At 49.1% G+C, this 26,497-nt stretch overlaps 3 protein-coding genes across 3 annotated transcripts; 1 reads left to right on the top strand and 2 right to left on the bottom strand.

The window, feature by feature from the left end:
• Positions 1 to 5,710: 5,710 nt before the first annotated feature.
• Positions 5,711 to 6,439, top strand: HRG_10860 (uncharacterized protein; the record flags this gene model as incomplete). Its single annotated transcript, XM_044869330.1, has 3 exons — positions 5,711 to 6,103; positions 6,180 to 6,230; positions 6,323 to 6,439. The coding sequence occupies 3 exons, from the start codon at positions 5,711 to 5,713 to the stop codon at positions 6,437 to 6,439; spliced, it is 561 nt and encodes a 186-aa protein (XP_044715679.1).
• A 3,684-nt stretch (positions 6,440 to 10,123) lies between these two features.
• HRG_10859 (centromere DNA-binding protein complex CBF3 subunit) lies at positions 10,124 to 11,623 on the bottom strand (the record flags this gene model as incomplete). Its single annotated transcript, XM_044869329.1, has 3 exons — positions 10,124 to 11,027; positions 11,254 to 11,377; positions 11,449 to 11,623. The coding sequence occupies 3 exons, from the start codon at positions 11,621 to 11,623 to the stop codon at positions 10,124 to 10,126; spliced, it is 1,203 nt and encodes a 400-aa protein (XP_044715678.1).
• A 388-nt stretch (positions 11,624 to 12,011) lies between these two features.
• Positions 12,012 to 14,086, bottom strand: HRG_10858 (centromere DNA-binding protein complex CBF3 subunit; the record flags this gene model as incomplete). Its single annotated transcript, XM_044869328.1, has 4 exons — positions 12,012 to 12,083; positions 12,190 to 12,258; positions 12,311 to 13,567; positions 13,733 to 14,086. The coding sequence occupies 4 exons, from the start codon at positions 14,084 to 14,086 to the stop codon at positions 12,012 to 12,014; spliced, it is 1,752 nt and encodes a 583-aa protein (XP_044715677.1).
• Positions 14,087 to 26,497: the final 12,411 nt, after the last annotated feature.

Raw genomic sequence — 26,497 nt, 5'->3', positions numbered from 1 at the left:
CAACGGCCTTTATAGAACCAACCTCCGACTTCGGCGACCGTCGTCCCTATAACTTATATATCTAAGGAACGGAATGCAAGATAATAAAGACGCCCTTTTAGAATGGGAAGGAAGGGAAAGAGAAGGGACGAGGCGCAACGCATAGGACATTGACGAGGTCACGGAGAACGTCTAGAGGCAGGCAGTGTTATAAGAAACGGGTTCGCAAGCTAAAACTGTTCTATAATAAAAGGAGAAACGTGGTAATGCGTAGAGTTATAGTAATTTTGCAGCGACAAGTTGCGTTAGGAATAGTATCCCGTTCTATTTTAGTAAAGGCAGGAGGCGTAAGAGAGCGATGGGTTTATAGTAGGCAGCTTATTTCTGCATGCGATAGCGGAGAGGGTGAGCGGGCGGATCGGAGGACTCCTCCCCCCTCGACGGAGAGAACAGTACTGAGGGCGGACCTTGTTCTGGGCAATGGCTTGAACACCTATTTAAAGCCCATTTACTCCTGTCCGATGTTGTGCGAGCAAGTGGCCTTTCGCTTCCAGCCAGCTCAATCGCCACGCCCATTGATATATATCTCTACCTCCCTCTTTGCGGTTTCAGAAACGCTTGTCACCATGGCCACGACTGCGAATGCTAGCCTGCCGTGGTCCTGGACCACGCAGCCGCCGTCTAAGCCTCTAAGCGTTATGGACGTTCCCCTACTTGGGTCTGCCCATGTCGACATACCACAGCTTCTTGCTTGGGGCTTCAATAGCTATGCTCCCTTGATGTGCATATTTGCGCTTCTTGCCTTTTTGAAGACCTATACTTGCCAGCTGAGGTCGTTTTTCGGAGAGTATTTCAGTCAGTCTTGACATTTGCAACATCCTTTATTCCCGCTAACTCTTAGCAGCCTCAACCGTTCATATAAAGGGCTCTAGTTAATGGGCCCTTGGTTTTCCTTATTGGGCCCTTGAAGTGTGGCTGAGACTGTGGCGGACTGTCAACCCTACTTTGCGGCTTTGCCTGCGCGCGCGCCGGTGCACACATTTGCCGGCGTCATAGGCCCGACAGCATGACTGCATTTCACGTAGAGCCGTTGAACGTAGGGTGCTTAATGGAATGTAAATGAGGAGGCAATTGAACAGGCTCGTGGAGCGACGCGGCAGTCATGTGACTATTTTAGCCACACTTCAAGGGCCCAATAAGGAAATCCAAGGGCCCATTACGGAGGAAGCTTTCAATAGTCGTTGCTGACGCTAAAATAACCCCTGTTAAGAAAAAGGAAGAACAAAGAACCCCGCACACGCACTTTTCCTCCTATATCTACAATTTCCCCTCAATTTCTTTACTTAACTATTATTTCTCTTATAAAATAAAGACTAATATTTTAACTCGAGCATTAATTATTACGTTAAAGGCGCCTTATAGCGGCAAATCATCGGCAGAGATTTCTTCTTTAACCGGAATTTCGATTCGTACGATTAATAGTATATACGCTCGAGCAATTAAGCGAGGCTTCTAGCCAAACTAGCTACCGTTAACTATACGAGACGAATGGCTTTAAGATGCTCCTCGTTCTAGCCGTCCGTCTAAGTAAGCTGCTATTAAAAATGAGGTTTTTAAGAAGGTTCGCCGAGACCGGTATAGAAGGGAAAAAACTATACTGATATTGCTGCCGAGCTTAATTTAGTAGGGCATTTAGTGTCTTCTATTACTATATAGAGGGTATTAAAGAAAGCTAGTTTCCGGAAGACTAAGCTAATAAGGAAGCCTAGATTAACGAAGAAGATGATAAGAGACCGACTCGAGTAGTGTTTCTCGTATAAAGACTAGACCCTTAAGGATTAGAAGAAGGTTATTTAGTCTAACAAGACTTCGGTTATTCTTTTATACCGCCGAGGAAGCTATCGCGTCTAGAGAAAAGCTAACGAACGTTTTGTTCGTAGCTATATTCGCGAGAGATAGAAAGGATCCTCCGAATTTATATTCTAGGGCTGCTTTTCCTATAATAAAAAGAGCCCTTATTACTATTAGGCTCTAGAGACTGCTGCGGAGAAGAAATCTTCCGAAGAAGATATCGCGAAAATAAACTAGGAATTAGAGCCCTTAATAAAAGAGACGTAGGAACTTAATAACGGCATACGACGACTAAACCTACGGTAGCTTCCCGGACTAAAGCCTAAGTAGCGATAGAATTTAAAGAACGGCAAGCTCTCCCGAAGCTCTAAGCGCGGCGGCATCGATTAGTATCGCTACTAAACTAAGATCTTAATTCTAAAGCTCTTTCCTTTCGTAAAGGAATACGAGAAGGATCTTCCTAGGATAATTATATAAGAAGATAAAGCTCCGGCTTATAACTACTATATCTAGCAGTAGGTATACGACTTATATAAAGTCCGGCGCCTTCTTTAGTATAGCAATTCGCCTAATCTTAATGCTATTAAGCCTTGCTGGCCTTGGCTAAAAAGAACTACTACGAAAAAAGGCGCCCCGAAAAGCCGGGCTAAAGCTATTTCTGCTTAGGAGGCAGCTTAGAAAGAGCTTCCGTAAGAGAAGATATAAGGCTAGATTAAGCGAATTCCTCGGTATATGCAGAAAATTATTAAATTAAAAGGCGGCAATAAGTATCGAGAGGGAAGGAGGGATAGTACCGGTATTAGCAGGGAATACTTCGTAGAGCCATAGAAATTTAGTACGTTCTTCCTTTTTCTTAACAGGGTTATTTTAGCGTCAGCAACGACTATTGAAAGCTTCCTCCGTAACTAGAGCCTATATGAACTCTCCTAAGGTCTTCCTCTGTGCTGTTAGGGCCACGATGGACCCGGGCAGCAAAAGCGCGGTCGGGTGGCCTGCAAATCCGGCCCCCTGCTAGCGAGCCGCTAACAGCTCTGACGGGGGAAGAATTTTTATAGGGGAGAGTTGAAGCAAGAAGGCAAGTAAAGCGGTGCTGACGATTGCAGGGTAAGCGAGAGGAAGGGAGCATAAGAGGAGCACCAAGGCACGAATAGGAGAACAAGAGCAGAAGCGTCTGCCCTAGCTACCGATCGAGCAGTTAGGAAAACAACTACCATGCCCCACCCCCCTTTCGGTAACACCCACCTTTCGGTAGCGCATTAGAAAATATCCCTACTAAAAACCATTAATTTCACTTACACCGATTCCAGCCAGCTTTAAAGATATTTATAAGCCGTTACTTAGAGTAGATAGAAGATTAATTGAATTCTACTTTTCGATGGTTAAATGTTTATATAGGGGTCTATAGCCTATACGTACCTTGCACGCGAAATTACTATCTAACCCCCTAATCTCCTTCCGCCTCCTAACGATAATTCTTCTCGTTATTCCTCTACTATATAACTAAAATAACCTTAAAGCGGCCTCGGAGTATTTATATAGAGGATATTATAGCTAATACGATAATTAATATTATAAAAAACGGCTTATCGTAGTACCGCGCCGCCTAAAAGTATAATATACCTTAGCAGTCTATTTCCGATAGACTTAAAGGCTAGGTAGCCCTAGCTAATTAGATCTAGCCTCGTTAACCCTTAAGTAAGTCTTAGGAAGCTCGCTTAGTTTCTTAGATCCTCCGTTAAGAGTCTCTCGGCTATGCTCCCTCCTATAGTTAGATCCGCGTATATATAGAGGCTCTTATAAAGTAACTAAACAACGAGCGGATAGTAGGGCGCAACTAGGTCTCTAAATTTATTAATCGCTATCCGGATATTAAGAATAAGCGTAGGAGACGTTAGGAAGCTAACCGATTTAATGCTTTTACGCCTCGGGCGGTTTACTAGTTCTTCGATATTAGGGAAAAGGAGTATAGATAGATTAAACTAGAAAATACCGTAAATATTAACGAAGGCGTTATTATATCTAGCTTTAGTAAGTATTTAGCTTATCTTTTATTACTTTTACTAACTAGACTCTTTTTGCTAGGTTTAGATAGTCTTATAGTTAAGAGTATAGACCTAAAACGGAAGGCCCTTCTAAAAGGGCTATAGTCCCGTAACTAGACCTTATTTATTAAAGCTATTACCGCGGACGGCCGTGTCCTTACCCCTAGCATTATCTTTAAGGGCAAAGAACTTTAAAAATAGTAGTTCTTAACGGAATTCGGTAAAATAGCCGACTAGCATTATATAACGTCGCCTAACGGATAGACGGATAACTATATCGCTATTAAGTAGCTTAAGAGGGTCTATTTGCCCTAGACGCGACTAGCCGATGCTTTAGATACTAGACTAATTATATTAAATAGATATAGAAGTTATATAACGGTGCGTTTCTTTATCTAACTCTATAGGAATTACTATTAACCGGGATTAGGATATATAGATAGCTATATACTTTTAAACAACGTTTATTACTATTACCTTCCTACCTACTACTCTTATAGCCTCTAGCCGTTAGATAAAGGTATATTTAATGCCTCTAAGGTAGCTTACCGGAAAGAACTTTAGAAATTAACCTATTTAACCGATTCTGCGCCTATTTATAAGGTTAATTTTATACGGGCATATACTAAAGCGCGCGAGTTTAGAATAACGGCAAAGAATATATTGTCCGGCTAGAGGGTTACTAGGAATTGGCCGATTTTACGATCTAAGGCATTACGGCATCTAGAAATTCACGCAGACATTATAGAGATATCTCTAAAGTCCGCGCCATTTTTAGGTTCTAATAATACGCTAAGAAATAGCCGCTAGATTCGCGATTTCGGAAAGAACAAGACTCCTAGCACCCGGAGACGATACGCCGTGATAGCTAGAGGCTTTAAAGCCTAAGAACAGACGCTTGCCGAGCATAGTAATAGAATCGCGAAGCTAGAGGAAGAAGTGGCCCGGCTATAGAGAGGCAAGAAGAGGAGAGCAATTCCGAACCCGAATAGACGGTTCATAACTCTTAGTAAAGCTTTAGTAGCTAAGGAAACCATTCCCTAAATTAAAAGCCAAGAGATAGCCGTTATACTAAGTTCTAACATAGAGGAGGAGGCGGTCTTAGAGGTAGAGACAGCTTTAGTGATCGAAGTCAAGGTAGCACCCGAAGCCCTTCCAGCCCCCACCAGATCCGGGCGAATAGTAAAAAAGCGCCAGTATATATAAGAGCGTCTATTTCTCTACGGAATGATATATTTTTTATGTTTATAATGTTAAGTTCTGATCATATTTTATATAGTTTAAATAGTAGACTTTTGGTGGAGAGTTTCTCAATTACGCTACCGAAAGGTGGGTGTTACCGAAAGGGGGGTGGAGCATGGTAATCATTAGAGTAAGCGTGGCAACTTATGCACCTCAGTGACTAACTTTTTACGCGCTAAATAGTCAGAGCTGTGTGTTGGCTAGTCAGGGCCCTATAGTAATAATAGAGTTACTAATTTAGTACTTACGCGTACTGCAGGGATGCTGCGTTATGCTCACTATAAACAGTTAGCAGTCGAATCAAGCATGACTCTTGCCATCCGTTGATTATGATAGCCAATAATTCAATGCCCTTTTTCATCTTATGCATCTTTGGGCTCGCCTAAGAGGATTTGTCTGTCCTGGAGTTTGCGTCGTTATTTTCCAAGTATATATAGAACACCATTCCACCCACCGAGGTATTAGTAGAAACTTCAGCTTCACCCCTCACAGTTTATATCGACCAAGATATTCCACCGTCCTTCGTTTTAAAAACTGCCAAAAGGCAAAGCCTCCACATTCTTTCAATAACTCTTCCAGCCTTTACCAAGGTCAACATGAAGTACTCTCTCGTTTTTCTCGCCTCTGCCAGCTTGGCCTTGGCGCAACCGTTGGCTGCCGACGATGGCAACAACGCCGCTGGCACTGCCCCGAACTCGAAGGGTGCGGCGGATCAGTCTTACACAGACTGGGATAACTTTCAGCAGAAGATATGTCAAGCGAAATCAGTCAATCTGGACGCATATTGCCGGCCTGTATTCAGCGCTTGCACTCAGGAGCAGCTGCCCCAGGAGCAGCTATTCTCATGCTACAACGAGAACATCGCGAGGGCAAAGTCCGACCGACCTCTTATGGCTCACCACCTCGACAAAACGCGAACCCCATTCTGGCCCCCTAACCGCAGGCAGCTCCCCGCCGGTTTGCAGGAGCTTGATCCGGACAAGAACTATGTAAGCGACGGCTCGAGATCTACGGCAACAGACATAACGAATAGGCACTCTTGGGTGGCTAACCATGACGATACAGACAATCAGTGAGGTTATGAAGATCTACCCGAACGAGCATATCGATTGCAGCGTAAGCATCAACCATTCGACTTGTCGCCAGCCTCCCAGGATCCCACGGCCCTTTCATTTCATTATTGGATTAACTAACCCTAAATTTCCCAGATCAACGTTCTTACAAATGAGCCGGAGCTCGGGTGCACAATCAAACAAGCCGTAAGCTCTAGCCTCTTCCCCTTCTCATTCCTAGACAAAGTCAACCACACCCAGTTGGCTCCCTAACGATAGATGCGGCTCGTCACTAATCACTGCGTATGTAAATTAGTCGAATGAAGGAGAGAATGAATCGAAACAAGCAGAGAATCAATCGAAACAAGCAGAGAATCAATCGAACAAGGTAAGACAGTCGTACCTCATTCAAGCCTCCCAGCACCCGTTACAATTAATCCTTGAGCAACCTCATTGACATAGCGCTCCTAGTCCCAGAACAACCAAAGCGGCCCCAACCAAAGCCTCATCAAGGACCTCTGCCAAAAGCAACCCGATGTGGTAAGCGATACTCACCCCCTTACGAGACAACAACTGCTTTCTCCCAATCTCATCGCGCGGCAATTGCCGTCTGGTGTGAATCACACTTGTACCCGCATCCTGGTCGCAAGCTGATAAAGAGGTCCGCTCGGCTGCAGTGCTCCAAACCCACGTGTCAGGTTATCGAGGCGTATATTATTGGAAGGATGCCGGCTCCTGCAGTAAGTTACGCTCATTTTCCTCACTCCTGTCTTTACCAAAATGAAGTATAAGGAGGTGCCAAGAAAACTCCGTATGCTCTTTTTGGCACCTCCATGTTTTTTCCCTGGAGGAACTAGGGGCTATGCTAATCGATGTCATGCTGGTGCCAGATCACCGAGATCGGGTGTGGGACTATGTATCCTAACCTCGACACTGAGATCGCTAAGTTATGGAAACACGATCTTGATCAAAATAAAAAAACCAAATTGGGGGGTCTAAAACAGACCGATATATACAAGTCACTGGTGGCCGCTCAAAGGGAAAAGAAAACTCTAGCTGAGCAGGACTTGCGCGAAGGCCTTATTGTTACGTCGTAGTTCGGGCGACGATTTTAGACTAGCTTAGTAAGAGACATTATTCGCACACACGCAACTCTCAATTCAGCCATGGTGTCCTCCCTCGGAATCTAGTCCTTCGCATCCAGAGTGCCCTTAGCCACCGACTTCAACCCTCGAATCGGTTACAGTGGATTTGAAAGTTTGCATGATTTAGTAAATTTGACAGAAAGAGCGCTCGCGGGACGGATGCTGCCGCGCGAGAAACAGGCCGTCTCGCCCGGAGGATGCTATCAAAACCCGGTGGGTGCAACAGTGCGTTCCAGACTGACAACAAGCATAAACAACAAGCTTCCGCAGTGGATCACTGCAGATTAAACCGCTCGAATCTGAAACGGGTGGAGCTTGTGAGCCATCAAAGAGTGGGTACAAGATGATATCAACAAGAACATAAGTCTAGCCGCCTTGGCGCGTTATGCACAAATGACGTCCATGAGTTTCCCCCCCCACATGCTCGTCGTGAGTAGGACTCAAAACGTTCGCGGCGGCTTTGGCCCGCGTCTGTCGTGGACAGCACGAGTCAAGCGTCAGCTCCCCGCTGTCGCTCTGTGTGGCCCGTAGTCCGCCGCCGCCTTAGCCGGTTGTGGTCGGCGAAGCGGAAGGTCACCTAATTGACAGTGCTCTCTGACGCGCTGTTTGTTCTTCCTCCACAACGTTGCCGCGATCGCATCCCTGCTGCCGCCTGTGTCATGGCTAACTTGGTGGGCACGCGCCTCGCAAGCCCAGAGACGCATGCTCGGGTGGAAAGGGAGTTGAGCCTCGGCCGGCCAACGGCCTGATATCAAATCGTCTCCCATCGTCCGGGCCGAGCATGGCAAAAGCCAAAGAGTGGCAGGCAAGAAATTTGCGTCGATTTAATCAAAATAACCGCGCGACTCTTGTTCCCGGACCAGCGGCGCACGCTCCCGTCCTATTGTGTGATTTGCACCCCGGCGACATAGCTTTGCGCTGATGCCCAGCCCACCTACATTCATGCTGGAGCTCTTTGGTGGAGCGGGTTCCCACAGTCGCTCCCAAAGAGGAATCTGGAGGAAAAATGGCAGGATCGCTACTTGGGTCCTCTGGGGCACGAGTGGACATGTGGGCGGCCCCTGATTCTTCATCCATCTCGAGGAAAGGCTCATATTGAGAAAAACTGGCCCAAGTCATGGCATAAAAGAACCTTTGACGCAGTGAGGAAGCTCTGGGAAGAAGGGTATATGGACCTGCCGACAATTTCTGTGACGCCTTCCAAGGTTTCAGTACTGCAACAGGACGAGTACGACTTACTCGCACAGGAACTTGATGTCATAGGCAAGGGACCAGACGCAGACGAGTATGAAGCCTTCACATCGCATGATCGCAGTCACCTATTCAGATTGACGGTTCACCACTTTCCTGGTGGCACCGTGATGAACACCGTGAACGTTTCCCTCGGTTGTCCAAGATAGCGATAGACATACTCTCAATACCCGCCATGTCTGCGGACCCAGAGCGCACATTCTCAGGCGCAAGGCGCACTGTCGCATTCAGGACGCGTATAATGAAATGCGCGGTTGATAAGCAGGACTTATCGTGGGGTCGATTTGCGGAGTAATTTCGGGAAATCGTATGCGATTACACATCTACCATCTGATAAGTGCCCGGCGGCGCGCACGCGAATATCTCCACGGCCAGCAGCCCAATCCAGGCCATTCCGGGGCCTGGGGACTACTACACCGGCGGCGCGTTTGGTCGAGGAGCACTCCGTATAGGCTACTGCCCGTCGAGATATTTGCGTTGCAGCGCCGCGAATGGGTAATGGGGCTAGGCTCGGCCACAGGAACTGTGAGATAGTAATGCACTGATCCTACGGCCCTTTGATCCTCAAAAATATGTCTAGTTACATGGATATAAATATGTGTAAAGACTCTACGAGGCGGCTGGCTTACGTCGACGAGGGGCGGTCCGCTTTCCCAGCCGGGTCCTCCGCCCCCGACGGCCCTGACCTCGAGTTGGACCTGGTCCCGGGCCTGGACCTGGGTCATCAGGCACGGGGGTCCCTACCTGTACCCGTATCTGGCCCTGGCCCTGGCCCCGATCCTGGCCCCGCCGTCGGCGCTGTTTGAGTTCGTCGACGAGTCGGTTCAAGCTTCGGCCGGCGCGTAACAGCTCTAGCTCTGCAACGGCCGCCTCCTTGCATTTGCCGGACGCCATACGGGCCAACAGCTCGTCCCAGATCACCTTCCGGCGACAGAACTGCACTCTGACCCCGTTCCCCGGCGCCAGCGGCTTCCCACGTCTCTTCCAGCTCCCGTACGGCCTTCTGACCTGCAAACCCTTCCTCCCACTCCTTCCAGACGTCCCCACCGTAAAGACCCTTGCCAGGGCTGTGACGATAGGCATGCCTGGTACCAGAGGCTCTGGGTCGGGGCCGGGGCCGGGCTGTATTGAGATTCAAGGTAGGTACTGTTGACGGCGCCGGGGCGGGGCCGGCGCCAGCGCCTCTGCTGACCCGGCTCCGAAGTAACCGGTAAAGGTGATAGGGACCTTGCCTTGGAGGAGGGCATCGAGGCCGCCCTGAATCCCGTCCAGCCGGGCCTCAAGCCGGATGGCGAGCCGCTGACTATTCTGTAACAGGGCCTCCCGCGTGCTCTCTATGACGCCGCTTAGTTCCGGCAGCGCGCGTCGTACGAGCAGGCTTACCGGCTCCATAGCCCCTACCGCGGTGGACCGCACGGCGACGGCGAACTCGTCCCACTCGGGCCCGCTAAAGGGGCGTAGGCGAAGAACGGTAGCGACGGGTAGCGGAGCTGTAGGACGGCCAGGTCCTGCAGAAGTACTATACGCAGGCGCCGCATAAGCTTAAGGAAGCCGTCGGCGGCTAAGTCGTCGTCGTCGAGACCGCCTTCTGCCCAGCATTGCCGGCGCGCCCGCGCCTCAAAGCGGGGTTCCCCGCGACGATACGCATGAACTGCCGCGGTAGGTGCGTAAGATATGCCTGGCAGAGCACGCTCTGGTTCCAGCGGCCGGCCTGCGAGATCTGGGCGAGCGACGTGCCATGGGTCTCCGCGTCCTGGGCGCCCACCCTGCGCGGGAGGTGCGTCTTCTTCGACGCGATAAGGCCGGCAGCGCCGAAGATACGCCAGGTCTCTTGTAGCTGCGTCGGGTACGAGAGCTCCTGCTCGCGGTCCCGCCCGACGAGGACCTTGATCCGATACCAGTCCTGACGGCGCCGGAAGGACGGGGGCGGTTCGCCGGCGACGTGCCAGCGCCAAAAGAAGAGCTGTGCTAGGGCCCCTTGCGTACAGAATAAGGGGTCCTTGTGCCGGAGCGCGCCCATAAACTCCTTCCTCGCCGTCTTATTTAGCTTGCCGTCCCGTAAAAGGCTTACCAGGCAACCACAGGGGGTCGGCCCTTCCGAAGGCGGATAGTCGAGTAGGGACAGGTCTGCAAGCTCCATCTTGCGGCGGTTCTCCCCCCGTAAGAGGTAGTAGTGGCCGAAGAGGAGGTCGACTCGCGTACGGAGGTTTTGCGGCGTATACGCGGCGCCAGTGAGAAGGAGATCCTGGATCCGAAGCCATTCATCGGGGAGGTAGCCGGCCTGGATCCCGTCGCTCCCGCGGTCTTTAAAGGAGGCTCGGTCGTGCTTCCCCCGCTGCCGGCCCCGTTGCTCAAGGAATCCTCGTACGGCGGCGCCCCGGGGATTCTCCGTATTCGAGTTGCCGTGAGCCACCTGGAGCCTCCATAGCTCGATAACGGCCGCGATATAGGCGTCGATAGTGCCCCTCGTAAGCAAAGACCCTTCGGTAAGGTCTACTGCAGCCGTCGCGAGGCCTGTGGGTGGCACGTAACCCTCGCGGTCGTCAGCGAGCAGCTCAGCGGCCTCGGCCAGGGGACCTCAAAGCTTCGGCCAGGCTTTCGGCCTCTGCCATGGCCGCGGCCTCGAGCTGCTCCTGTTCGCGCTGTTGCCGTACCTGTACGGCCTCGCCGTTGCCGTCGCCCTAACCTTACCGCGCGCGCGGCTTCTTCTTCTGCGGCGGCACAACGCGTCGTAACAGGATATCCTCTTTGAGCCACGCCGCCAGCTTGTCCGGCGTTACGAGCTCGCCGTCGGGCCAGCTATAGAGCGAGCCGTCTGCTGCAGCCCGAGGCGTATGGCACCAGGCCTATACGTATTTGTCTGTTAGCCGCCTAGGGGGGCCGTACGTGACAGGGATCGAAGTGGAGGACCGGCCGGGGGACGCGCCTTCCACTCCCGCTGCTTCGCCGCGTAACTCCGCGCCGTGTTCGCCGGCTGTTCGTCCTTCTTCGCCTGGATGCCCGCCCTCCGGGCGGCACGGGCGCGCTCGTCAGCTGCCGTGTACGAGTCGTCCGCGGCCATCTCGGTCGATCGGGCAACGTTCCTACAGGGCGAATGTCTGGGCTGGTGTTGGCCGGAAACCCGATAAGTTGGGTGGGAACTTATCAAATGCACTTATCAGGCGTCCTGCACACGATTTCACGGGCGGCGTTTTGCGGGCGATAAGTGGTCACGTGGCCTAAGTGAATTACGACGCAATTGCGGGCACCACCGATAAGCAGGACTTATCGTGGGGTCGATTTGCGGAGTAATTTCGGGAAATCGTATGCGATTACACATCTACCATCTGATAAGTGCCCGGCGGCGCGCACGCGAATATCTCCACGGCCAGCAGCCCAATCCAGGCCATTCCGGGGCCTGGGGACTACTACTCCGGCGGCGCGTTTGGTCGAGGAGCACTCCGTATAGGCTACTGCCCGTCGAGATATTTGCGTTGCAGCGCCGCGAATGGGTAATGGGGGGCTAGGCTCGGCCACAGGAACTGTGAGATAGTAATGCACTGATCCTACGGCCCTTTGATCCTCAAAAATATGTCTAGTTACATGGATATAAATATGTGTAAAGACTCTACGAGGCGGCTGGCTTACGTCGACGAGGGGCGGTCCGCTTTCCCAGCCGGGTCCTCCGCCCCCGACGGCCCTGACCTCGAGTTGGACCTGGTCCCGGGCCTGGACCTGGGTCATCAGGCACGGGGGTCCCTACCTGTACCCGTATCTGGCCCTGGCCCTGGCCCCGATCCTGGCCCCGCCGTCGGCGCTGTTTGAGTTCGTCGACGAGTCGGTTCAAGCTTCGGCCGGCGCGTAACAGCTCTAGCTCTGCAACGGCCGCCTCCTTGCATTTGCCGGACGCCATACGGGCCAACAGCTCGTCCCAGATCACCTTCCGGCGACAGAACTGCACTCTGACCCCGTTCCCCGGGCGCCAGCGGCTTCCCCACGTCTCTTCCAGCTCCCGTACGGCCTTCTGACCTGCAAACCCTTCCTCCCACTCCTTCCAGACGTCCCCCACCGTAAAGACCCTTGCCAGGGCTGTGACGATAGGCATGCCTGGTACCAGAGGCTCTGGGTCGGGGGCCGGGGCCGGAGCTGTATTGAGATTCAAGGTAGGTACTGTTGACGGCGCCGGGGCCGGGGCCGGCGCCAGCGCCTCTGCTGACCCGGCTCCGAAGTAACCGGTAAAGGTGATAGGGACCTTGCCTTGGAGGAGGGCATCGAGGCCGCCCTGAATCCCGTCCAGCCGGGCCTCAAGCCGGATGGCGAGCCGCTGACTATTCTGTAACAGGGCCTCCCGCGTGCTCTCTATGACGCCGCTTAGTTCCGGCAGCGCGCGTCGTACGAGCAGGCTTACCGGCTCCATAGCCCCTACCGCGGTGGACCGCACGGCGACGGCGAACTCGTCCCACTCGGGCCCGCTAAAAGGGGCGTAGGCGAAGAACGGTAGCGACGGGTAGCGGAGCTGTAGGACGGCCAGGTCCTGCAGAAGTACTATACGCAGGCGCCGCATAAGCTTAAGGAAGCCGTCGGCGGCTAAGTCGTCGTCGTCGAGACCGCCTTCTGCCCAGCATTGCCGGCGCGCCCGCGCCTCAAAGCGGGGTTCCCACTCCTCGATCCACGGCCACAGCTGCTTTTGTAAGACGTACGGGGGTTCGTGAGCCGCACGCGCGAGGAAGTAGTCCCCCGGGGAGGCCGAGAAGCCGGCGACGATACGCATGAACTGCCGCGGTAGGTGCGTAAGATATGCCTGGCAGAGCACGCTCTGGTTCCAGCGGCCGGCCTGCGAGATCTGGGCGAGCGACGTGCCATGGGTCTCCGCGTCCTGGGCGCCCACCCTGCGCGGGAGGTGCGTCTTCTTCGACGCGATAAGGCCGGCAGCGCCGAAGATACGCCAGGTCTCTTGTAGCTGCGTCGGGTACGAGAGCTCCTGCTCGCGGTCCCGCCCGACGAGGACCTTGATCCGATACCAGTCCTGACGGCGCCGGAAGGACGGGGCGGTTCGCCGGCGACGTGCCAGCGCCAAAGAAGAGCTGTGCTAGGGCCCTTGCGTACAGAATAAGGGGTCCTTGTGCCGGAGCGCGCCCATAAACTCCTTCCTCGCCGTCTTATTTAGCTTGCCGTCCCGTAAAAGGCTTACCAGGCAACCACAGGGGGTCGGCCCTTCCGAAGGCGGATAGTCGAGTAGGGACAGGTCTGCAAGCTCCATCTTGCGGCGGTTCTCCCCCCGTAAGAGGTAGTAGTGGCCGAAGAGGAGGTCGACTCGCGTACGGAGGTTTTGCGGCGTATACGCGGCGCCAGTGAGAAGGAGATCCTGGATCCGAAGCCATTCATCGGGGAGGTAGCCGGCCTGGATCCCGTCGCTCCCGCGGTCTTTAAAGGAGGCTCGGTCGTGCTTCCCCCGCTGCCGGCCCCGTTGCTCAAGGAATCCTCGTACGGCGGCGCCCCGGGATTCTCCGTATTCGAGTTGCCGTGAGCCACCTGGAGCCTCCATAGCTCGATAACGGCCGCGATATAGGCGTCGATAGTGCCCTCGTAAGCAAAGACCCTTCGGTAAGGTCTACTGCAGCCGTCGCGAGGCCTGTGGGTGGCACGTAACCCTCGCGGTCGTCAGCGAGCAGCTCAGCGGCCTCGGCCAGGGGACCTCAAAGCTTCGGCCAGGCTTTCGGCCTCTGCCATGGCCGCGGCCTCGAGCTGCTCCTGTTCGCGCTGTTGCCGTACCTGTACGGCCTCGCCGTTGCCGTCGCCCCTAACCTTACCCGCGCGCGCGGCTTCTTCTTCTGCGGCGGCACAACGCGTCGTAACAGGATATCCTCTTTGAGCCACGCCGCCAGCTTGTCCGGCGTTACGAGCTCGCCGTCGGGCCAGCTATAGAGCGAGCCGTCTGCTGCAGCCCGAGGCGTATGGCACCAGGCCTATACGTATTTGTCTGTTAGCCGCCTAGGGGGGCCGTACGTGACAGGGATCGAAGTGGAGGACCGGCCGGGGGACGCGCCTTCCACTCCCGCTGCTTCGCCGCGTAACTCCGCGCCGTGTTCGCCGGCTGTTCGTCCTTCTTCGCCTGGATGCCCGCCCTCCGGGCGGCACGGGCGCGCTCGTCAGCTGCCGTGTACGAGTCGTCCGCGGCCATCTCGGTCGATCGGGCAACGTTCCTACGGGCGAATGTCTGGGCTGGTGTTGGCCGGAAACCCGATAAGTTGGGTGGGAACTTATCAAATGCACTTATCAGGCGTCCTGCACACGATTTCACGGGCGGCGTTTTGCGGGCGATAAGTGGTCACGTGGCCTAAGTGAATTACGACGCAATTGCGGGCACCACCGATAAGCGATGTCATCGAACGTTCTAGATAAGTCCCTGCACATAGAAATGGGCACCCCCCTGTTTTGGGCACCCAAGATGGGTGCCCAACCTAAACGGCTGCGTCAACTTCAACAGCAAATTTCACCGCGGAAACGCATCCAATCTGCTAAAAAATTGACGCATGTGTCTTCAAGCCACTACTGATGAAATATACAGAGTCTGACATTCACAGCGCCCTTGAGGCAATCGCCAATGGCGGATCCGCCAAGAAGGCTGCTCGCGATTGGGGCGTCCGAGGGCAACTCTTTACAATCGCATGCATGGTCACGAATGCAGAAAGGATGCATTTTCTGCTCTTCAGAGGCTTTCTCAGACACAGGAAAAGCAACTTACCGAATGGATTCTCATTCAGGACGCCTTGGGCCTTCCTCCCACTCACTCGCAGATCAGGCAGTTCGCGCAGCGCATGCTCGCCGTCAAAGGAGACCACACACCGCTCGGAAAACACTGGATGCAAGCATTTTTAAGACGAAATCCTGCAGTTCGGACCCAGAAGTGCCATCACAGAGACTCTGCGCGTGTCAACGGCGCTTCTACCGAGGTAATTCGGCCTTGGTTCAACAATTTCTTCCTTCCCGAGATTCTGGCTATTAAGCCGGAGAACAGGTACAACATGGATGAAGCAGGCATCATGGAAGGACTTGGGGAGAATGGCCTGGTCGTTGGCAGTGCTGAAAAACGATCTGTACAAAAGAAGACGCCTGGTTCTCGGGTCTGGACGTCGTTCATCGAGTGCGTGTCCGCTGCCGGCACCTTCCTCCCTCCACCCGTCATTTTCAAGGGCAAATCGGTCCAGCAACAGTGGTTCCCAGAAGATCTCAGTACTTTTAGTGACTGGCAATTCACTGCGACAAAGAACGGCTGGACTTCGGACCAAACTGCGGTGGAGTGGCTCGAAAAGGTGTTCATTCCAAGAACCCAGCCACCCGACCCTTCGGAGCGAAGACTGCTAGTATTGGACGGCCACGGAAGTCACGAGACGGTTGACTTCATGTATCTATGCTACCAGCATCAGATTCACCTTCTTTTCTTACCTCCCATACCTCTCATGTGCTGCAACCGCTCGATTTGTCTGTCTTCTCCGCTCTTAAGCACTACTACCGCAAACAGGTCGGATTTCTCAGCCTCCTGACCGATTCAAGCCCAGTCGGCAAGCAAAACTTTCTTTCCTGCTACCAGAAAGCACGCGAGCAAGCGCTCACTGTGTCAAACATCAAGGGTGGCTGGAAAGCGACGGGTTTGTGGCCGGTGTCGATGGCGAAGCCACTTTGAGCCCTCTTCTGCTGGAGAACAGCAACAGACGCAAAAGAACGCGAAAAATGTGGCCAATGCATTCAATAGCCACTTACCCACCAGTGACTGGCAATCAGACACATCCCAGATTGCGTGGTCGACCCCGAGGCGCTCGCAAGATCTGAAGGTTCAGGTAGTTCAATTCAACCAGCTAGACGACGACGTGCCCACGAAGAGATTGCTGTTCAGGAAGATCACAAAGGGTTTGACGAGAAGGATGGCCTTTTAGCAAAAGCTCAATTGCAGATTCAGGCACTGGAAACACAATTGGCGGCCGTCAAGCCGAAAAAAAGGAAGAGGGTGGTCACGAGCCCGAATTCGAGGTTCGCCAATATTGAGGCAATACGACGGGCGCAGGAGGAGGTGAACGCAGCTGAGAATGAAGAATCTGATGAAACCGAAGCTGAGGTTTCAGAAATAGGTGACGATTGTATCGTAGTGCACGGTGGTGGGCAGTGAGAAGGGATTGAATTAATGGTGTTGAAAATGGTCGTGATTTTTTTGGGGTGCCCAAAACAGGGGGGTGCCCATTTCTATGTGCAGGGACTTAACATTACAAAAGCACCCTGGGTGGCAAGTGGCAAATTCGCCACCACAAGGCAGTCATATTCCCTCAGGACTATAAGGAGACAGAACTTCTCACATTCATTTTAGATAGAGGACAATGAACAAGATTGACTCTTACCTTCCATTTTTTATCCCTGCGAGACGCACTATCTCTTGGGATCGAATGCTTCTCGGAGCATCGACAGTCGAGAGAGGAGAGTGCCTGAAAAGCTGGATCCGCAGCGGCATCACGGCAGGGTTAAGAATAGAGGAGGTTGATCAATACGGGTCCGAGTCGGCCGAAGAGTGCAGTAATAACACCCCCTCGGGCACGGGAAGTATGGCCCAATGACGTCATTTCTTGTATGGGCAATATATGGTTTAGTTCACCATATGAGAATAAAACATACACCATAAACCATACAGGTCCGTATGGCGTATGGCGTATGGTTAGAAAGCCTGACCAGAGCTTCCGGTAACATCGCAAGCGCCAGATAGGCCAGAGAAAAACTTAGCAAAGAAGGCAAGGATTCCGCCCGGCCGAACGCCTCGTGCCCAAAGACATTTTCTGGCTGTTGAGAGTGATCGTGTCACACAACAGGATGCACGGACAGTGTGGGTGACTGAGCAACGATCGGGAAGAAGATCCCCTGTGAATCGGGCAACGAAAGACTCTTAATTCTCTATCTAAGTGATAGTGAAAAGTTGGCTTCTTATACTTGTGATTTTGGGCTGAGTGGCGATGTTGCCACCCAGGCAGCATAGATGACGACGTCACCTAGAAGGTTCGAATCCATCACTAATATGGCATTACGAACTGCTTGCTGCCTGTTAGGCAGCACAGTGAATGAGCGTTCCGATCTTGACAGATCGGGAGATGGTAGTGGTGTATCGGAGCTCGGGACGGCTGCAGCGGAATAGCAAGCGACCACAATGGCTTGATGACTGCGAAACAGGATGATGCACATCTCGCAGTCGCTTTTTCATCACATTTTAAGTTGGACAAATTTTGGCCCCGTTGCTGTGGAGTTCTTGTGGATTGATGTTTAACTTTCAGTCGCGGATGGATGGATGGATTTATTTCGCCCGGAGGGAGGTCCCTATAAGGCCTTTACACAATCTAGTTACATTTCAGCACGTTTGGTACCTGACTCCCCAAGCCCCACGGATTGTCGTCATATCACTTGCTTTTTAGCCTCGTTATCATTGGTCCCATGACAGGCCTGCTTAAAGGCCGAATTCTCCAAGTGTTCAGCATCCTATTCGCAGCAGCTGAAGCGCGGTCTGCCAGTTCGAAGCTGAGATGTGTTAGTGCAGTTGCCTATTAGAGTTCAATTGTTTTCTGATGGTTGCTGGTTTCTGTCGAGCCGTTCCGTCTCAATTGCAAATTTGATCGCCGCACGAACAGCCTGCACGTCTGGCTTCCATTTGTCGCCATCCGATGCAGCCTTTCCTCCCAAGAAGAAAGACAAGTTCCCAATCTTGGCCCTCGCGCATTCGAAGAGAATGTTCCGTTGCGTAATCCACTTTGTGCATCGAAAGAGAAAGTGATCAATTGTTTCTCGTGCCTGTCCACAACCACACAAATCCGAATCTGTAGCTCCTATCGCATGTAGGTACCTGTCAGAGGGAGCAGACTGACGGTCTAATCCGCACACGTATAAACTCCGGTGAAAGAGGCAGGTCAGACACAAGGACTTGAGTCAGGTATCGATACAGTAGAGGAACATTGCCCTAATCGGGATACACGGGAATTGGCACTGATTCAGGGCCACCACGGGTCCCAGATTTGTATCTATTCGTATAAATACCCCCTCAATACGGCAGCCTATAGGGGTCACTGTTGCAAAACCCCTAAAACCGCTTCCGACTAGACGAAACAGGTTAGTGCGGTATATAGGTTGCCCCTTAGTACATTGCGCCATATACCTCAGTGTATAGGGCCGCAGAGGACCAGTAAAACGCACTTCTATAGACAGCGTCGCCTGCTAGCCGCACCACTAATATTATACGGCGAGTCGGCACTATATATACTACTAGCAAACGCATTAATACGTATAACGTAATAGTCGGATACTAGACTTAATAAAATTACTAGGGGTTTTCCTAGCCGTATTTTAGCGGGCGAGGCTATTATTTTACTAAAATATTCTTATTTATAAAATCTAGACGGTACTAAGATAAGTAGAGTAGAGTCGTCTAGCCTCCTACCCTAGATAAAGGGCCGGAAACTATTATCGGAATTTATATATATACTACTAGTCGCCTCTACCTTTAGTAGCTAGTACGATAGAAATATATAACTTATTAAGATTAGATGCTTATTTACGGCACTGCCTACTGCCTAATAGGCAGTCACGACTAGTTAAGCTACTGCCTATAGGTAGTAGCTGCCCTTAGTCTCTCTATTTATATATATAAGAGAGATAGATTTCCTTTATTAGATATAAATTAAGAGTCTTTCGTTGCCCGATTTATAGGGGATCCTCTTCCCGATTGCCGCTTAGTCGTCTATACTGCCTATATATCTTATTATATAATATAACTGCCTATACTTTATAGGCAGAGAATTTAGATTAGCGATTCTAACTCCCTCGGCCTCGACTATTCCTATAGATAGAAACCGGTTGCCGGTATCGTCTATAAGGCACTTAACTACTCCGGTTTCTTATTTAAACTATTGCTTTCCTCCTCGTTACCGCTTATTCCTTTAATATCGGTTCCTTCCTTATCTTTAAAGCCTAGTTTAACTAATAGTTACTCTACTAATTGCCTATCTGTGAGAACGCTACTAGGAGGTATGGGCTGACAAAGTACTCGGGTACGTAGTACCAATGTGTCGGCAGGGTATCGGCAGGGAATCGTGCCTACCCCGCTCACATGTCATAGACCTCTCGCCACTCCGGCCGAAGAGGAAAAAATCCCTCTTCTCGCAAGCTTCAGTCTTGCGACGAGGAGAACACAATACACACAGCGCAGTACCTCCAGCTATCTCTACTACCTGACTGACCGTACCGTGATACGTGTTCCCTTACACTATCTCTAAGCTCTTCTTCTCGGGCTCGATTTACCCGCTTAAGTAATACTTACTATATACGTTTAGGTTAGTATACTTATAAATAGATATTACGCTTATATATTTAGCAACGCCCCTAGTTAGCGCTTTACGGTACGCTAGTATAGGCTACCGGCTACTTTCGATATACTAAATAATCTTATCCTAGAGACTAAGATAGAAACGCTTAAAGGGTCGCAATTTATCTAGGTCCTAGCGACTTCTAAGAACGACCTAATTATAGCCTATTTTAAGGAGCGTCTTATAGCACTAATCCTTTATCTCGGGCTCTAAGCACGTGCTAATATTAATATCTACTAACGGTCGCCCTATTTCGTGTAAAACTAAGCGATTAATAGGGATAGCCTAATTATATGCCTTATCTAGGTCGGGGTAATAGTAATTTATCTAGGGCTAGCTATAGACTATATAGGGACGGTTCTTTTAAAGGCGTATTCGATAAAGATTCTATGCCTCTATAAAGTCGAAGAGCTCTTAACGTAATATATCTTCGAAGACGGCGTAGATAGTAATCTAATCCTCTAGTATATCGCCGTCGAAGTCCCTATCCCTTACGAGCTCCCTAAAATAGTCTACCTACTACCGAGAGGAGATATAGAGTATACGCTCCTACTAACTCTTAATCTTAACATTCTTCGTACTTAGGGCTACCTTATACGAATCCTTTAATCTCCTACCTTACTAAAAGACTTACTTATACTATTCTATACGTCCGTCTATAGTTAAAATAAAGTTCTAATAGGCTACTATAACTAACGGCGTTTCGCTCCCCCTATCCGCTTATAAGTACTATAGCCGGAAGTTATAGGCGTTATATACCGCTAGGTACTACTTTAGTATGCTTAAGGCAGTTATAGTAGAGTGCTTAAGGTAGAACTAGATAATATTACGCGAGTAGGCGTTAATAGCCGCGTATATCTCGAATCCGTATACCCTAAGCTTCTTATAGCTATTAATATACTATTAGTAGTTTAGGCCTAGGATAAGAAACTATCCTTTCTTTCTCCGAAATATCCTCTTTCTAAGCTCGACCTTATTCGGGAATATAATCTTATATATCTTAAAGAGAGGATCTCTTAGTACCTAGAGCTACTTTTACTAACGGAGATAAGGTTATAGAAGGTTTCTACTATATCCCGAAATAGTATTAGAGCATCGCGTTATATCGATAATAGCTTGTTCGGTTTTTTCTAATAATGCTAGGCGCTCCTTATCGCTATTAAGTCTACGCACCTAACGGCGGTCCGGGTAAAGCCTAATACGTTTTAGGCCTTGCTTCGTAATCTACTAGCCCCGTCTCTATAGAATACTTAGGGTTTACTTTTCGTTAAGGCTAACGTAAAAGATTAGATTATAGGTAGCCTCTATTAATTCCGGAGTTTCTCTAGTATAGGATTGCTAGCGCGGGAGACCCTACCTAGCGATTCGGCGGGAGATTATACTTAGATCGACGGCGACGTAGTAACGCTTCTAAAGTTTATACTTAATTCTACTTCGCGAAATACTATTAAGGTAGAGGAAACTAATATAGTTACGATATTAATCGATTAGGTTAGGTGGCCTTACTATTACGTTTAGTAGAAGTTAAAAGTAGAGAAAATTTTTATAGAAAGCGGCTAAGTACTAGTAGGGGGGGTCTATACTTAGCCTATACCGGCCTAGCGTTAGGGGCTACTACTACCGAACTAGGGATAGGATTAATACTACTTATTTAAGAAGGTATTACTCCTAAGAGTGCCGCTAGTAAATTAAGATAATTTTCCTTTTATAGTATAATAATATTAATAGAGACTATTCTTTTAATTTTAGTTCTTTATTTCCTCCTACCTAATCCCGTCCCCGCGTTATACGAGGCATTAAAGGCCCTAGGAATAAATATACCTAAGTTAAATTTCGTTAAAAGTATATACCTATTTCGCTTATATATAAGAAATAGTACTAGCGCTATATATTAGGACTACGTAAAGGGTAAAGGATTTTCTGCCTACTAAGAGTAATAAGCTATTAATTAATTTAAATCTATAGGTCTCTCTATTAATACTATATATATCTTTAGGGACTAAATCGGCACCTTACCTAGCGTACTACTACGTATTATAATAACTACGAGCTTACTATAGCTCTAGGACTAGCTCCTATATCGAATAGATTATCTAGCTAAAAGTAAGATATATATCCTAATAGCACTTCTGCTAGAATAACTAATATAGCCTATCGCTAATTGCAATATCCCGCTTAGCCTCTTTCGACGAGATAGCTAAGAAGAGCCCTAGGAAGCGAAAGACCATAGCGCTAGACTATCGCCGCCTCCGGAGGGTAGTAAACGGACTTAAGGAGCGTTAACGTGCGGGCCCGCTGCTAGTCCGCGGTACATTTTCCACACTAACCCGAGGTACTCATATAACCGGGGCCAGGGGAGCCTAGACCTAAAAGGGAGTTTTGCAACAGTGTCCCTGTCGGTGGAATGTTATGTCAATACACATCGGAATAAGGGGGGGTCACACAGCTAGGTTCAAGATGCATGTTCTCTCTCTAAAGGGGCAGTCTGAAGGGGCTATTTATACAAGAGGTCTTAGGGCCATCTAGGGACCTCCTGAGTAAGGGGCTTTACCCACGCATATATAGCTATGCCCACGCATAAAGTGGTAGCCTTCCTTACTAAGGAAGTCTTCATGCGTTCCTATTACATAGGCCAGGGATCCCTTCTCTAGGTCCCTCCCTAACGTAGCTGCCCTGGTCCGCCGACAGTCCCCTATCGTCCTCCGTACCTCAATGTCGCATAGATAGATAGAAAAACATGCATCATCGTTTGGACTCAATTGTGCCTGCCCTTATCCTTCCGCCCGCGCTCTCAGCTTGCTGAGAGTACCCATTCAGTCGCGACATGCCGGTGCGAAGCTGGACGAGAATGTCGTCTTCTTTTCTTAACAGAGAATCGTAAAGAGTGCGGGTGTGCTTCCCTAGTAAAGCCTCGTCGATGCGTTTTGAGTGTTTTCCTATATTTTCCGGAAGCTTATCACGCTATTATCGAGCGAGTGCTAGACGAAGGGTGGTAGATCTGTCTCTGCACGACGGCTCCTCTGCCACGGCTCCTGCTTAAGTTGCTTTCTTCGCGGCCGTCTTAGCGGCCGATGCCTATGCGAGCCGTACTTCCTTAGCTAGTGCCTAGGTGAATTTTACGGACTAGCCTCGCCTAACTAGTCGATTGATATAGTCGTAAATTTAGCGAATGATTCCTTGGCCGGATTGCCTACGAGGACGCCTAATTACTTCTAGGGCTAAGCGACTGCTTGTTATAACCGTTACTTCTCGATAAGGCGGGTCCGTCGGCGTATATATTAGCGCTATAGCTATCGCTGCTAGCTCCGCCGTGTACGGGTTCTGCTCCTCCGTAGTCCCGACATACACGGAATAGCCAGCAAGAACGACGCCCGAGCGGTTATGGTTGACACCGCGCACCACGCCTCCTATCCCTACTATGCCGTTTCTTTGCGAGCTAGATATTGCTATTATAATTCCTTTAGCATTATTCGCTGCCTTAACGGCCTTCGCTTTATCGTTCTCTAATATTACTTAGATATAGGGTGTCTACGGTGCTAAGGTATACTCGTATATATCTTCTATCTAATCTATCTATACTATTTATACCGCTATAATAATCTTCTATATCGGCGATATAAACCGCCTAGTTATATAATTTCTTAACGCTGCTAATAGATATATTATCGGCAGGGTTTAAAGATTAATATAGAGCCTAATCGTAGCCTATCTATATCGTTCCCCTACCGTTTAAACGTTAGCCTCGGCTATAGCCACGGTCTTTGCGACCGTACGAAACGCGCCTATAATAGCCTATACCCCTATTATCTATGCTTTATTTATCTAACCTATATATTTTGTATAGAGGGTATATATCTAGATATTAAAGGCATAATATATAACTAGAGCGACTATTACTTTAAAAAGTTACCTCGATACTCTTAGTAATAGTATCTTTAGCCTTCTTAGGCCTATAGCGGCGCTAAGTCTACTAGCGGCCGCTTTTATTATATATTCCTAGAATCGTAGTTTATTATCTATAATTACTCCTAAGATCTTAGCACTCTTCTTAGGTTAGACCTCTTAGCCTCGGATTAGAAATAGGCTATCGCTATTACGTACTATAGCTCGCGTAAAATAGACGATTGTTATCTTTTCTATTTTAAACGTTGCACCGCTGCGCGCCTCCTACTTAAGTACGTCGTCGATAATCGCTTAAATACCTTCTCCGTTCGCTATCGCGGTAGGTCCGGTTACCTAAGCCGAGTAATCGTTAACGAACGTAATCGACCCGCTTTCTGCCTTAATTTTTCTCTAGACGAGGTCCGCGTTAAAGAAGAGGAATAGTATCGGCGATAGCGGTAACCCTTAAGGAAGGCCTACTTAAGGTAGCTCCTATTCTTCCGACGTATACCTATTAACTACTAACGAGGCTATTCGCCTAGAATAAAATATATCTATCTATAATTCTATCTTACTAGTTCGGCTAGTATCCCTCTTACCTTTATCCTCTTAAGCAGTCTTTCCTTATAAACTCTATTATAGGCGCCCTTAACGTTAAAACTAATTAGGCTAAGCACCTTATAGTTACGCTAAGCCTTATAAACTTATTCCTATAGTAGTAATAGCGCCTACTTAGTAGATCGTCGCTTTCTTACTCCGAAGTAGTTCGCGGGTAGAAGACTATAGGTCTTTATAGTATATAAGATACGCTCGGCTACGACCGCTTTAAGTATCTTACTAAGCGTCGATAATAGCGAGATTAGTCGCTATGCCTTAGCTATCGTATAGTCGTCTTTATATAGCTTCTTTAGTAGGATAATTTTCGCGCTTTTCTATTAGCGAGGTATAACGCTATCTTAGAGAGATATATTAAAGAGAGTAAATATCCGATCCTTTATTACCGGCTAGAGTTATCTCTATACCGCTATCGGAAGCTTATCTTCTTTAGGTGCTTTCTACGGTTTCGCTATTATAACCTTTTCCTCGATCTCTCTTAATACTAGTCTAGGCATAGGCACCGCTTTCCGCTATAGTCGCACCCCCTTATCCTCGATTCTCGTAGGCAAGGGTAGAAAGAAGGTAATAAGCAGTTCGTCTGCCTAGTTTACTTTATCCTCGGTCGTCGATCTATCCCCTTTCCTTAAAGGTAGTACCTTATCGCCTATAGTGCTCTTACCGGCTTTAAGATATTTAGTCGCCTTTTAGATATTAGTATCGTCGGAGAGGAAGTTATCCTAATACGTCTTCCTCTAGTATCGAATAGCATTATAGAACTCTTTCGCCGCTTCTTTAGCCCGCCGTTTAAGTTCCGGTCGCGGTTAGCCTCCTCGTCGTTGCGTTCTCGCTTAGTTTCGCTAGAATATATATATCCGCCGAAGTTATATAAGATCCTTAGTCTACTAACGTTTTATATACGGTAACGGCCGTGCCTAAGGCGTTAGTTTATAGATAGCCTCTAGGACGATCCGTATTAGTTAATCCGTCTAGGTTTAAACGTCGATAGCCTAAGGTAAGAGTCGTAGATTATCTTTTACCCGGGCTCGTATAAGATTCTAATGGGCGTTCTTAAATAGGAGTCTTAGCCTCGCCCTTCCCTTAAGCATCGTAATATTAAACGTCGTCTAAATAGCTCTATAGTCTAAGCTATAATCGGTCGGATAGATAGTATATATTGCTACTTCGTCTACTAACTCTAACGTTATTATAAGGAACGGTGTTCCTACTATAAATAAAGCAGCTATAATATACTCTCCCGATTATATAAGCTAATAAGTAGTATATTAATTATAGACAAAATCCCATCCTATAGAGCAAGAATCGCTCGTTATTTTGCATGTCATTATGCATTAAACGGGGTGCCGGTTATCGTACAATCGGGAATCGAAGGAACAGGGCTAGCTTGGAATGCTAGCTAAGACCTCTTAAGAACACCGGCACGACCAACCTCCTTTAAACACGAATATCAGTGGAACCAAGACACTTCCAGATTCACTTAAGGCATCACGGAATTCCTCAGTCTCAGGGCTATACGGCAGCCTAAATCTGGTCCCGAAAGGTTCTTCCGTTCAGCTACAATTGTCTATATAAGACAGCATGTCCGCTGGTAGATAGAGATAGAATCATTAACTTTAACACCTCTTCTACACACTAATACGTTACCAATAAATTCCATTGAAAATCCTACCTTATACTCCTTCTTCCCTTCTATCACGTAGTCTTACGTGATTCCTTGATTTCCTAAAATTCCGCTTTTGCTCATATTCCTTAAGAGGTTATGAGCCCGGCTTGCTCCTTTTAAGCCGGGAAATCAACTTATACCTTTGAAATTCCTTATCGAAATACCCGATCAAAATTCCTTTCGAAAATCCCCCTAACGACTTCTTCTACCTTCCTACGCTCTTAAACTCCCGTCTAGACTTCTCGATCCCTACGAATGAAATAATACCGAATTTATATAAAATAGGTAGATAGAAAGAATATGAATTCTCTAGACTTAAGGGAAATTTAAATTATACTCTTTAGACTACGAGGATGAGAGCTATTCTTACTAAGGAAAAGCTTATCGCTACCTTAGAGCAAGAAAATCA

The sequence above is a fragment of the Hirsutella rhossiliensis genome (genome assembly GCF_020360975.1).
Source record: "Hirsutella rhossiliensis strain HR02 chromosome Unknown scaffold00017, whole genome shotgun sequence".
NCBI lineage: Eukaryota > Fungi > Ascomycota > Sordariomycetes > Hypocreales > Ophiocordycipitaceae > Hirsutella > Hirsutella rhossiliensis.
The sequence above is the reverse complement of the archived record's forward strand: the minus strand, read 5'-3'. Positions and strand labels throughout refer to the sequence as shown.